At 36.8% G+C, this 12,137-nt stretch overlaps 2 protein-coding genes across 2 annotated transcripts in view; one reads left to right on the top strand and one right to left on the bottom strand.

The window, feature by feature from the left end:
• Positions 1-433: 433 nt before the first annotated feature.
• kl (klotho) lies at positions 434-9,822 on the top strand. Its single transcript, XM_046861933.1, has 5 exons — positions 434-1,416; positions 2,693-3,203; positions 3,800-4,068; positions 5,874-6,996; positions 9,102-9,822. The coding sequence occupies exons 1-5, from the start codon at positions 670-672 to the stop codon at positions 9,425-9,427; spliced, it is 2,976 nt and encodes a 991-aa protein (XP_046717889.1). The 5' UTR covers positions 434-669; the 3' UTR covers positions 9,428-9,822.
• The window catches only part of rfc3 (replication factor C (activator 1) 3), a 7,131-nt gene continuing 4,804 nt past the window's right edge, over positions 9,811-12,137 (bottom strand). The window contains exons 5-9 of the mRNA XM_046861934.1: positions 11,927-12,108; positions 11,405-11,541; positions 11,123-11,221; positions 10,265-10,334; positions 9,811-10,098 (exon numbers count right to left, since the gene is read on the bottom strand). Coding sequence (XP_046717890.1) covers positions 9,907-10,098; positions 10,265-10,334; positions 11,123-11,221; positions 11,405-11,541; positions 11,927-12,108 — 680 coding nt within the window. The 3' untranslated portion in view covers positions 9,811-9,906. The remainder of the gene's footprint in view (positions 10,099-10,264; positions 10,335-11,122; positions 11,222-11,404; positions 11,542-11,926; positions 12,109-12,137) is intronic.

Here is a 12,137-nt window from a genome sequence, read left to right as displayed (position 1 = left end):
ATCCCATTTGTTGTGGCTTCTGCACTTAAATGTTCCTTGCAGGGAATTACAGGCAATTTTGATAATAAAAACAATCAAAATTATAGGGAAATATCATTTATAACACAGATCTATAATGAAAATATAATTTCACATTTAATTTCATATATTTCTATTGGACTATAACAGGTGAGGCACTGCCTTTCTTGTCTCTCCTGATTGCACAGTAGCTATTGCCACAAAAAGTTTTTTTTTATTTTTATTTTGTGCATGGTTTCTTTTCAGAGGTGCACGTGAATGCACGTAAATGTTTTGATTTCGAAAACAATTATTAGACGCAGAAACAGTAGCATAGCGCAAACCCATTTAGAGTCTTAAGTGCATTAGGAACAGCTACTGAGTCAGTATCTCTACGGTTAATGAATTCAAATGGCTGGTTTGTTTGCAGGTGGGCCTAGTAATTATCCCATTACCTTCTGTAAATGCTGCCTGCACGGATGTGGAGTCGGGCTCTGAACGCTTGGATACCGCTTTGCGCGTGTACTGTCCGGTTAATGATTGACAGCTACACTAGGTGCAGGAAAAGCACGCGATCGTGAGACACAGTCGGTTATTAACGTAGACCCCAAAGCGAGCATTTAGTCTCACAGTCTGAGCGCAGTCTATAACTATTCCTGCTTGGGTATTCCCATGGCCGTCATCGGGAGCGCAGTGTGGTGTGCGTGGCTCGGCATGATTGTCAGTGCGTGCGCTTTCTGGCACCGGGCTGCGGCGGAACCAGGAGCCGGAATGCGCACGTGGGACCGGTTCAGTAAACTGCCCTATCCAGAGGATAAAGCATTCCTGTACGACACTTTCCCCGAGGGTTTCATCTGGGCCGTGGGCACCGCCGCGTATCAAGTAGAGGGTGCGTGGCAGAAGGACGGAAAGGGCAAGTCGGTATGGGACACTTTCACTCGCAGGGGGACTCGAGTGATCACAGGCGATGTGGGCAGCGACAGCTACCACAACATGGCGGGAGACCTGCGCGCCCTCCAGCAGCTCGGTGTCACGCACTACCGCTTCTCCTTCTCCTGGCCGCGGATTTTCTCCAACGGCACGAAAGGTACGTACAACAAAAAGGGAGTCGAGTATTACAAGAATCTCATCGTGGGGTTGAAGAGGATCAGGGTGGAGCCCGTGGTTACTCTGTATCACTGGGATTTACCGGAGAGCTTGCAGAACGCGTACGGAGGCTGGAGCGACCCTGTGCTGGTGGATCTGTTCAAGGATTACGCCGAGTTCTGTTTTCAAACCTTCGGCTCAGATGTAAAGTTTTGGATCACGATGGACAATCCGTTTGTCGTGGCCTGGCACGGATATGGAACGGGAGTTGTGGCACCTGGAATCAAACATGATCCAGATATGCCTTTTAGAGTTGGGCATAATCTTTTAAAGGTAATATAAAGGAGGTGAAAATACAAAACAGTACAAAATCAGTGGCTTAATCAACTGCTCTGTAGATGCTGTGTTTAGAGGTACAGTATACACTGGTCACAGTCATGATACCAGAGCTGATATAATCGATACTGACCTGGTTCTGATGTCCTCTAAGTAACTACAACTCACTGCAAGCTTTTACTGTCAGGTCAAGAGAAAAACAGAGCACAGAGACAACACTAAGTTGTCAGATTATACTTTCCTATGCAAGATCTAAATTGAAACAATAATAACTATAAAAACAATAAAAACATTTCTTTATAAATGAATAAACCCACAAATATAATTATGTAAAAAAAGAAAAAACACAATAAACTTTTGCAGATATGCTGCAAAACATCTAAAATACAAATAACTAAACAGATAAAAATACACTCCAGAGTTTTACAAAAAGTACCAAAAAGTCATTTTGTAGATTTTTTCAAATGTTATATGTGAGTATTTACATACTTACTGTATAAACTATAGCAGTGGATAGCATACACCTTTATTTCCTAATCAGAATATTATAAAAATGAGTTAAATATTTTCTTATGTTTTCCATAAAATTATAATCAGTGGTGGATGAAGTACACAAACCATGTACTTGCACTAGGTAAAATATTACTCCAGTAAATATAAAAGTGCTCCCTTCAAGCTTTCACTTAAGTGAAAGTACAAATGTTTTTGCCTTCAAATGTACTTAAGATTTTAATCTTACTCATAGCACAACAGTCTATAATAGAATGATATTAATTAGTTAAACACAAAAAAAAATTAAATGATCATGAGCCCAAAACCTTCTTTTTAAGCACTTAAAAAAAAAAAAAAGTGCAAATAAGGCCACGGGTGTTTTGGCAAGTTAGAGTCAGAAGTTTCTTTCATCATTTAATCCTTTTAAATGTGGTTGGTGCTAAGTAGATACCATCAAGCTGCAATCAAAACAAGTTCAAAACAGAGTGTGTGCACTGCCCTGACTGGTAGCTTGCTGTGTGCTTGACCAGTTACATTATTATCCACTCAAAAATAAAAAGCAATGACTGATTTCACAAAATGTAATTGAGTAAAAAGTAAGATATTTGACTTTGAAATGTAGTGAAGTTCAAATAAAAGTCTCCCCAAATGGGAAAACATAAGTAAAGTACAGATATGCGAAAAGCCACTTAAGTACAGTAATAAATTACATTTACTTTGTTACTGTCCACCACGGATTATAATAAATCTGATCAGTTTGCCTCTCTCTGTTGTGCACCAGGCCCATGCTGCAGCGTGGCATGTGTATGATGAACGCTATCGAGCTCGCCAGGGAGGAAAGGTTTCCATAGCTCTGGCTTCCCACTGGATCAAACCAAGCAGGACGAGGCAGGAGAGCCGAAGGGCTTGTCAGTGCTCACTGGAATTTGTGCTAGGCTGGTTTGCTCATCCGCTGTTTGTAGATGGTGATTACCCACCATGCATGAAGCACAACCTCACTCACAGGCTACCATCATTTACCAAGGCAGAGAGGACATATGTTAATGGCACGGCTGATTTCTTTGCCCTGTCTCATGGGCCTGCTCTCAGTTTCCAGCTGATTAACGACAGCCTGCGCTTTGGGCAGATTGAGGATCTGGATCTACGCATGCTGCTGTTCTGGGTTCACTCACAATACAACAAGCCTCCTATCTTTGTGGTGGAAAGCGGCTGGTTTGTCAATGGCAATACCAAGACAAAGGATGCCAAGCACATGTATTACCTCAAACGTTTCATAGTGGAGACCCTCAAGGGTAGGTGAAAGAAAGCACAAATTTTTTGTAGTTTTGTAACCTAAACATAATTCCCCTTTAATTCTGTCTGTCCTTAGCTAATCAGTCTAGTATAATTATTTTTCATTTAAATGATTTAATATGTCACTGGCGCGTAGTTAAAAAAGATACAAATTGATTCACAATTAGAGCAAATTTACATTAAAATCTTTCAAAGCCATTATAATTGTATTAATTCAATTAAATTCATTTTTATTTGTATAGCGCTTTTAACAATTAACATTGTCTCAAAGCAGCTTTACCACATATTTAATGTGGTGATAAATATGAATAAGATGTTCTTTATAAATATTAGAAGTTTTTATGGAGCATTCATATTTAAAACTGTTAAAAATCTAAATACATATGAAGATCATTCACAATTTGAATATTTTTCCACACGCAACTGTATTGTTTAAACTCATTTCATGAATTTGACTGTATACCAGACTAACAATAGTCATGAATAAATAATCATAGCCAATTATATAATGCATGTAACTTGTTAAAACATCACACGATATCTAGTCTGTGAACACATATGAACATACTTTCTTCTTGTCATTGTCTTTTCTCAGCAATTCGACTAGATAAAGTGAATGTGTTCGGATATACTGCTTGGTCATTGCTCGATGGCTTTGAGTGGTATCGAGAATATGGAATACGGCGTGGTCTTTACTACGTAGACTTCAAATCTGATCACCTTACAAGAGAGCCAAAGACCTCAGCCATGTTTTACAGTAAACTGATCGAGAAGAACGGCTTCCCTCAGCTCTCAGAGAATAGGCCTCTTTTTGGAGTTTTTCCTTGTGATTTCACTTGGGGAGTGGCAGCAAACTCCATAAAGGTATAGAACCATACTATTAATTCAAGCACCATTAAAACTTAATTTAACAGAGAGATTTCCTTTTTTATTAATGAACAAAAATGCTATATCCCTACACTTTCTGTTATACCTTTTTATCTTTAATCTGTTCAAATGAAAAAAAAAACAAGCTTTCTAAAAGCCTTTTGTATTTATGAGGGTACTTTTATGTCCAATAATAAAATAGTGAAATATAAAGCAAAATCCTGACCACAGCAGACACTTTTTAATATTAGTATTTAACAGTTAAAAGATTAGTTAAAATATAGACAGTTATTAGAATTTTTCGTGTTGTGACAAAGGTTGGTGAATGTGCCACTAAAATCTTACACATTAACCATCACTTTTGTATACTTTGATCTTAGATCAAGTGAAGTCAACGTCTAAGGCATATCATTTATGTTAATCTCTTCGACCATCAAATTTCAGCTCTAGATAATAATGTAGGTAGATAACTTGTATTATTTTTTTAATAACTAAGACAAAGACAATTGGAATAATCATGACAAATATGCAAAAGTTGTTTGACACTTCAGAGAAGTATATTTAAATCTGTTTATACAGTAACATACTTTGAGAATGTGTACATGACTACAATACTATACTACACAATAACAAAAATTCAATATTGGATTATTTATATGCACTTATAATTTGATCATTAATCAGGTATGATTCTAAATACATGTTGTTACATATCCACATCAGCCACATCAGTAAACCTGAAAAAGTTGTCTGTCTGCCCTGGAAAATTGTGGTGAGAACTGTTTCCAGAGCAGATTTTCTTTTTTCAGGTAGATTCAGTTGTGCAAATTTACAAAAAATGCATGGAAGCGTAATGTCACTGTCCTTAATCATAAAACCCTGAACTCTTAATTCCATATAAATTAGATTCTGAATGTTATTAGTGTGCATATAAAAACTCTCTCTACAAAGGAGATCTGAACTTTATTTCTAATTGGAGCATGACCTTATTCTAAATAAAGACTCTTGTAGCATGCAGTTTGCCAAAATTACTTCACTCACCTTGTTTGTCACAACAGTTTTATTTAAGTAGGAGGATTCAAAGGTTGGATGGAAAACCTAGTCTCTGTGCATGAACCTGGAATGTTGGACTGGGACCTAGATTCCCTGCCAAATTCAAAGTATAAACAAAGTACATTACAATCTATAACTAATAACAACTCCAGTCCTATATACAGTATAGTTTTGATTGTTGTTATTTAAACACACCACATTTAGTCCAGGAAAGCCTTTGTATTTAGCTGATGATTTAAATCTGGTGAGAATGTTGTGAATTTCAGGACTAAAATGTGACACCTTACTTATACATGAAAATGTCACAATATAATTTTTTTGGTCATTTCTGGTTAGGAACACGAGATAAGAATGTATATTTCCTATATTCTCTTTCTTCTGTATTGCTGTTAACACGCCTATATTATACACATTGATATACACAAGTGAGTACACCCCTCACATTTCAGCAACAATTTTAGTATATCTTCAGAAGGGACAATACTATAGAAATAAAACTTGGATATATTTTAGAGTAGTCAGTCTGCAGCTTGTTTAGCAGTACAGATTTACTGTCCATACCTGCTAAATGCATCATAACAGAGTCGAATTGTTTATTCTTTTTGTTGGCATTTGACCGTATATTGGCAGTATATTTGTAATATTGTAATTTAATAGAATAATATTTTATAATTGTATATAATTGTAATTTATAATATATATTATATTGAATTTGCTAAAGTCGTTTGACAATGTACATATGTGAGCAGGTGGAGACCACACCTATGCAGTTTGTTGACTCAAGTGTGTACATCTGGAACATCTCAGACAATGGAAAATTGAAAAAGCTGGAGGGTGTGAATCTCCCCATGCATAGAGGGCGCCACTGTGCTGACTTTGCTGCAATCCAGCAACAAGTATCAAAGATCCAACACATGCATGTTTCACATTTCCACTTTTCTCTCAACTGGTCCTCTATAGTCCCTACAGGCCATGTATCAGAAGCTAACAACACCTTACTAAATTATTACCACTGCTTTGTTAGTGAGCTCCAGAGGGCCAACATCACCCCAGTGGTCACTCTTTGGCACCACACTGGAAAACTGTCTAGTCTGCCTGTGCCACTGGAAAACAACAGAGGTTGGCAAAGTGAAGAGACAGTACAAGCATTTGCTAATTATGCTAGGTTGTGTTTTAAAAGGCTTGGGGATCATGTTAAATTGTGGATCACACTAAATGAACCCAATGATGAAGACCTTGGCTATGCAGTCGGCCATCAGTTGCTTCGTGCCCATGCTCTAGCCTGGCATGTGTATGACAGTGAGTTTCGCCAGTCACAAGTGGGTAAAATCTCTTTGGTTCTCCATATGGACTGGGTTGAACCTGCATTTTCTTTCAGCCGAGAAGACATGGCTCCTGCAAAGCGAGTTCTGGATTTACGTGTGGGTTGGTTCGCAGAACCAATCTTTGGCAGTGGAGATTATCCACCAGTGATGCGCCAGTGGCTCCAGCAGCGAAACCCTTTAGATCTCTTCAACTACCACTTGCCCACGTTCAGTGAAGAGGATCGACAACTTGTTAAAGGCACCTATGACTTCTTTGCCCTCAGTCATTTCACAACCTCCATGGTGTATGATGAAGTCGAGGATAAGTACTTGTTCAAGGACACATTAGAGGTACAGCTGATTTCAGATGTAACCTGGATAATGTCTCCAAGGCGTAACTCTCCAGTGGTTCCTTGGGGACTACGTAAAGCCCTCAACTGGGTTGCTTCATGTTACAAAGGCGTGCCCATTTATGTCATGGCCAATGGGGTCCAAGAAGACATAGCCAGATTCAAAGACAGTCTACGGGTTTACTATCTCTACAACTATATTAATGAAGCTTTAAAAGGTAAGATAACTTCTGCTTTGGAAAACCCCCCAATATTAGATATTCAGGTTATAACAAATAAAAGTAGTATAGCCATGGCCAAAAGTTTTGAAAATGACACAAACATTAAATTTCACTGTAAAAACAAGTCTGCATTGTTTTTAGATCTTTAAATCAGATTTACTATGGTATATTGTAGTATCATTACAAGCATTTCATATGTGTCAAAAGGCTTTTAATAGCAATTACATTAAGTTTAGGTCTTTTTCCAGACCTTTGCAATTTGCCCTGGTATGCTGCCAATTAATTTCTGGGCCACATCTTGACTGATGGCAATCCATTATTGCATAATTAATGCTTGGAGTTTGCCATAATTTATGGGTTTCTCTTTGTCCATCCACCTCTTAAGGGTTAACAATAAGTTCTCACTAGAATCAAGGTCTGGGGAGTTTCCTGGCCATGGCATCAAAATTTAGATGTTTTGTTCCCCAAGCTTAGTTATCACTTTTTCATATGGCAAGGTGCTCCATCATGCTGGAAAAGAATTTTTTTTTACCAAATTGTTCTTGGAGAAGTTGCTCTCTGTTATTCATCCTCTGTTATTCATCCTTAATCAGCATGAAATAATGATCTCCAGCCTTGTCCTTGTCAACACTCTTAACAGGGTTGGGCAAAGATACATCAAAATGTATTTTTAAATAAAATACCAAAGACCATGACTTTATTTGTATCAAAAAAACTTCAAAATACAGCAGCCGCACCATGTATCAAAATAAACTACTGTATTTTTGTATTTTAAAAATACTAAAAATACATTTTACAAAGGAGCATGAAATTTCTTCACAAACTTTCCATCAGTTGGCCTATTTGATCTGTTCCTTCATCATTACATTGACTCTGTTGATTTAGTTAACAATGTTTGATAGTAACAGCTTTTCTCTGGCCAAGTCATGCAATAAATCTGCAACCAGTTAACAGATCAAATATTCACATTCATATCCCAGTGATCTCCCAGATGAAGGTTAGTTTTAAAGTAACCAACACTTTAATGTTCAACAGTTTGACTCATAATTGTATTATAATTGAGTTACTTGTTTGGTAATGAAGAGCTACTTTACATCAGCAACACTGACTAAATGACAAATAAGTCATTCGTAAGACAACAACTGATGGCACTTTTATTCATAGTTTTTAACTGAATCATTGGCTTGTTAATCATAATCATTATAAAATATTAAAGTATTATCCTACTAAACTACTTCAATCAGGGTACAATATTCGGAAATCAAATATTTATTTATCAATCATTGGACACCTATTGGAAAGCTGGCAGCCTGCACGTTTCTTACATTTTTGGAACAAGTCTGGACAAAAAATAGGCACCAATCTAAATTTTTATGATGTCATCATGCAGAGTTCTTACAAAGTATTTTACAGTATTTTAAAACTACAAAAAAGTATTTGATACAAAAATATGGCCATTTTCATCAACCCTATCAAATACAAATGACAAAATCCTATTTTATATGTATTTGAAATACATGTATCATAAATACTGTCTCTCTTAATTGGGTTAACAATGACAACGTCAGCTGGTCCTTTTGTAGCAGAGCGGAAAAGCAATGCAAATGTGTTTTTTTGGGGGAATAAGTTAAGGAAGAGGGATTTTGCAATCAATTGCAATTTATCTTAACACTCTTTACAACATTCTGAAGTAAATGCAAATTGCCAGCATAAAAACTGATGCAGCAGACTGAAAATTCATATTTGTGTAATTCTAAAAACGTTTGGCCACTTCTGTATATGCTTTAACATTTAGTTTAGTTTGATGAGTAATAGTTCACTCAGTTCGATTAGAGTACACAAGTTTACATCAGAAAACAAACACAGCCAAAGCCAATTAATCATTACACAACAGAGTTTACTGCTGTTTACTGACCTTCAGTGAGCCAGTGAACATTGATGCAAGCCACACAGATGTTTCATAATGGCATATGGTGTATTTGGAGAAAATATTTGTTGAACTACTCCTTAATAGTTCTTATCTTGTTTATTTGCTATATCAATATGACTCTGCTCAGATTAGAGCTAATTAAATTTTTCCAATATTGTTTTTTCTATTCTAGCATACACACTGGATGGGGTCAATTTGAAAGGCTACTTTGCCTATGCATTTAATGATCGACATGATCCTGGCTTTGGTATGTATGGCCATGTGCAGGAGGAGGACATAGAGAAATCCTCTCTAACCCACTACAGAAAAATTATTGGCAATAACGGGTTCCCAGCCACTGGTGATCCACCACAACATTGTCCCCATATGCCTGAACACTCACCTGTGTGTTATGTGCTGGTCAAGCGGCCTGTTGTGGGCTTCATCTCTTTGGTTGCTTCTGCCATGCTCATTACTGTGTGTGTTGTTATATACTACTGCGTAAAAAGACCTAAATAAGTGCGTGATTTTTTCCCCAGTGATTATGCAACTGGCACAGCCTGGATAGTCAATTTTTTTACTGTCCACAATTTTCCATTTCCAGTCATAGAATATATGTTCATTGTTCTAAATATATGTATTGCATTTATTTACATGAAAAAAGTAATGATTATTTTGTTAGGTGTTGTATTTTGTGTAAAATTACATGGAAAAATTAAAGTTCTGTACTTCACTACAAGTTGAAACTAATCACATGGTTTCACTTTGAGATTTCTAGTCATAAAGGTTGACAAACAAAAACTGCACAAGGGGTTTTACTTAACCCATCTAAACTTTCCAGCCTCATTCTGCTACCTTGCCTGTCAAAAATACACGTTGTGTTGACATGAACACAAACCAAATAAAATTCCTAACAAAGGATGTTTATTGCTTATTTTTAAAGAAAATTCTGCACATATTTTTGAGACAATACAAAATATAGAAAGATGAAAAAGAAATCAGAACATGAAGTTGTCAAGACCATCCTCCATGAACTTCTTATAGATGGCCATGAACTTTGCCACGAAGGCCTCCAAGTGATAAATGGCTTTGTTGCCCAACTGTAGTCTGTGTTCGTAATAGGCTGCCATTTGAGCCACCTCAGGTTTCAGGTGGCCATCACAGTTACTGAGCAGCTCAGTCACAAGCCCCTAAGCAATAAAAAGACAAAAAAGACCACAAATCAAACTCCCTTGTAGAAAAGTATTTATTATTATTATTATTATTATTATTATTATTATTTTAAGCCATTTAAAAACAGCTCTGAACTAGTGAGCAGCTGAGTGTGTGATTGGATCACAATTGACCAGATTATACCTTCATGATGATTTCTGCTGGAATGCAGTGAGTTAGTAGTTCATAAAGTCTTGCCCGAACCTCCAAAAGTCTTAAAAATAAATAAACAAATGAAGATTTATATCAAACTAAATACATAATAGCCATACAATTATTATGTGTAAAGCTTATAATAAAACAACAGCATAATACTTTAAACATCCAACAACATAGGGAACTAGTTTGGATGCTTATCTTATCATGCTTTATGAAAAACAGAATGTTGATACCAGAGGTGAAAAAAAAAAAATAAATCACTAGCATCTGACAAGCAGATTTCATATTCAGAATATTATTTATTTATTCCTAGATGATTGGAAAACCTGCAGCATTTAATAGCTAAGGAAAATCAAAAACCTCACTTTTTAACTTCAGCAAACCTTTTTTTATCATTTGTAGTTTTCATATATGTTAGTGCAAGTTAATCTTTCAGACATTAACCAAGTCTTAACATAGTCAGGGTCATGGATTTCTTTTTTATTTTACTAAGGAGTAAGCATACTCAAATGCTTGAAATGTTCACCCAAATGACAGATAATAGTTTAGAAACTAACTGTAAGAACACTGTTAGCCAATGATTTATTTTTGTTCAGGGCAAATGTGATGTACTACATGATCATTTACTAATTATTTCCTTTCATCTGTATTCATGAACTTGCCATGTGCTATTACACTTTTACCTTCTTTTCAATTTCTAAGCAACTATTACTGGCACGGAGGGTTGATAATAAATTTGTCCTCTGTCCACCACTAGATAAGTAACACACAATAGTTGTAATTGTTCCAATAGCCAAATTTGACATGGTAGTGAGACAGCACACCTGGACATAGAGTACCAACCTTTGTGGGCTTTGCTGGTTGACAATGGCATTAGCTGTTTCTCTGAGGTACACTTCCCAGTCTGTTGCAGGGATTTCCTGATCTGCAGAGAAAGGATACCTGAGGACAGGTACAGAGAAAGATCAGTTTTTCTCTACAGCAGCTCTGTTTAAAGAAACACTATTAATGTCTATTGTTTCCTCTGATCGAAAAATTGATTGTATTGAGAAATACAAAATTCATTTTACAACAAAGATTTATATCCAGTCTTATCCCTTGCCAAAGTCCCTGGCCCATACTCACTGTTGCACTCGACAGGCCTCACACATAAGAAGAGCTTTTCGAAGGTTGCGGCCCGACTTCTCTGCAACCTGTCTGGCCAGCTCAGCTGGGAGAAGAAGCCCTTCCTTTTTGCATACACTCATCAGAACACTGCATACCTAAAATAGAGAATGATCCTGAACTGAAAAGTCATATACATAAAACCTTTAATGCATAACATTCTAAAGTTAAACTATACTAGTGTACATGGATAATATAGAAATGTCAAGAGATCAAGTGACATAGAAATCTGGCATTTAATATTTTTTATTTAATTACAAACCAAAAAAAAAATGTAAACAATTATTAAATAATATTCAGTATTACAAGTTATTATTGAATATGAGAACAGCTTTTACACATGGATGTGTCAATGTTGTGAACAGTTTGTTTTTAGCCTCTCATGTCATCCTTCTTCCACTGACTCAACAAGTTTTCCATTGTCTTGCAATTAAACATAAAGACTTGTGTTATATGTGATGGTTTGAGGGTTGGGGTAGTTACCTCCTCAGTGCTGGGTAGTGGGACTCTCACAGCCAGGCACCTGCTCCTGATGGGGGAGATCACTTTAGAGGTTGAGTTGCAGCACAGGATGAGGCGACAGGTGGACATGTACTTCTCCATTGTACGACGCAGGGCATGCTGTGCATCTTTAGTGAGCCGGTCCACCTCCGTCAGCAGCACCACTGCAGGTGTAAGGGCACATGAGGCATAC

Source organism: Silurus meridionalis, chromosome 11, assembly GCF_014805685.1.
Source record: "Silurus meridionalis isolate SWU-2019-XX chromosome 11, ASM1480568v1, whole genome shotgun sequence".
Taxonomy (NCBI): Eukaryota; Metazoa; Chordata; class Actinopteri; order Siluriformes; family Siluridae; genus Silurus; species Silurus meridionalis.
Note: the sequence above shows the minus strand (reverse complement) of the source record. Positions and strands in the feature narration are given on the sequence as shown.

Coding starts and splice junctions, on each gene's coding strand:
- kl (XM_046861933.1), top strand. CDS start 670: ATGGCCGTCATCGGGAGCGCAGTGTGGTGTGCGTGGCTCGGCATGATT. Junction 3,204..3,799: donor CATAGTGGAGACCCTCAAGG/GTAGGTGAAAGA, acceptor GTCTTTTCTCAG/CAATTCGACTAGATAAAGTG. Junction 6,997..9,101: donor TATTAATGAAGCTTTAAAAG/GTAAGATAACTT, acceptor TTTCTATTCTAG/CATACACACTGGATGGGGTC.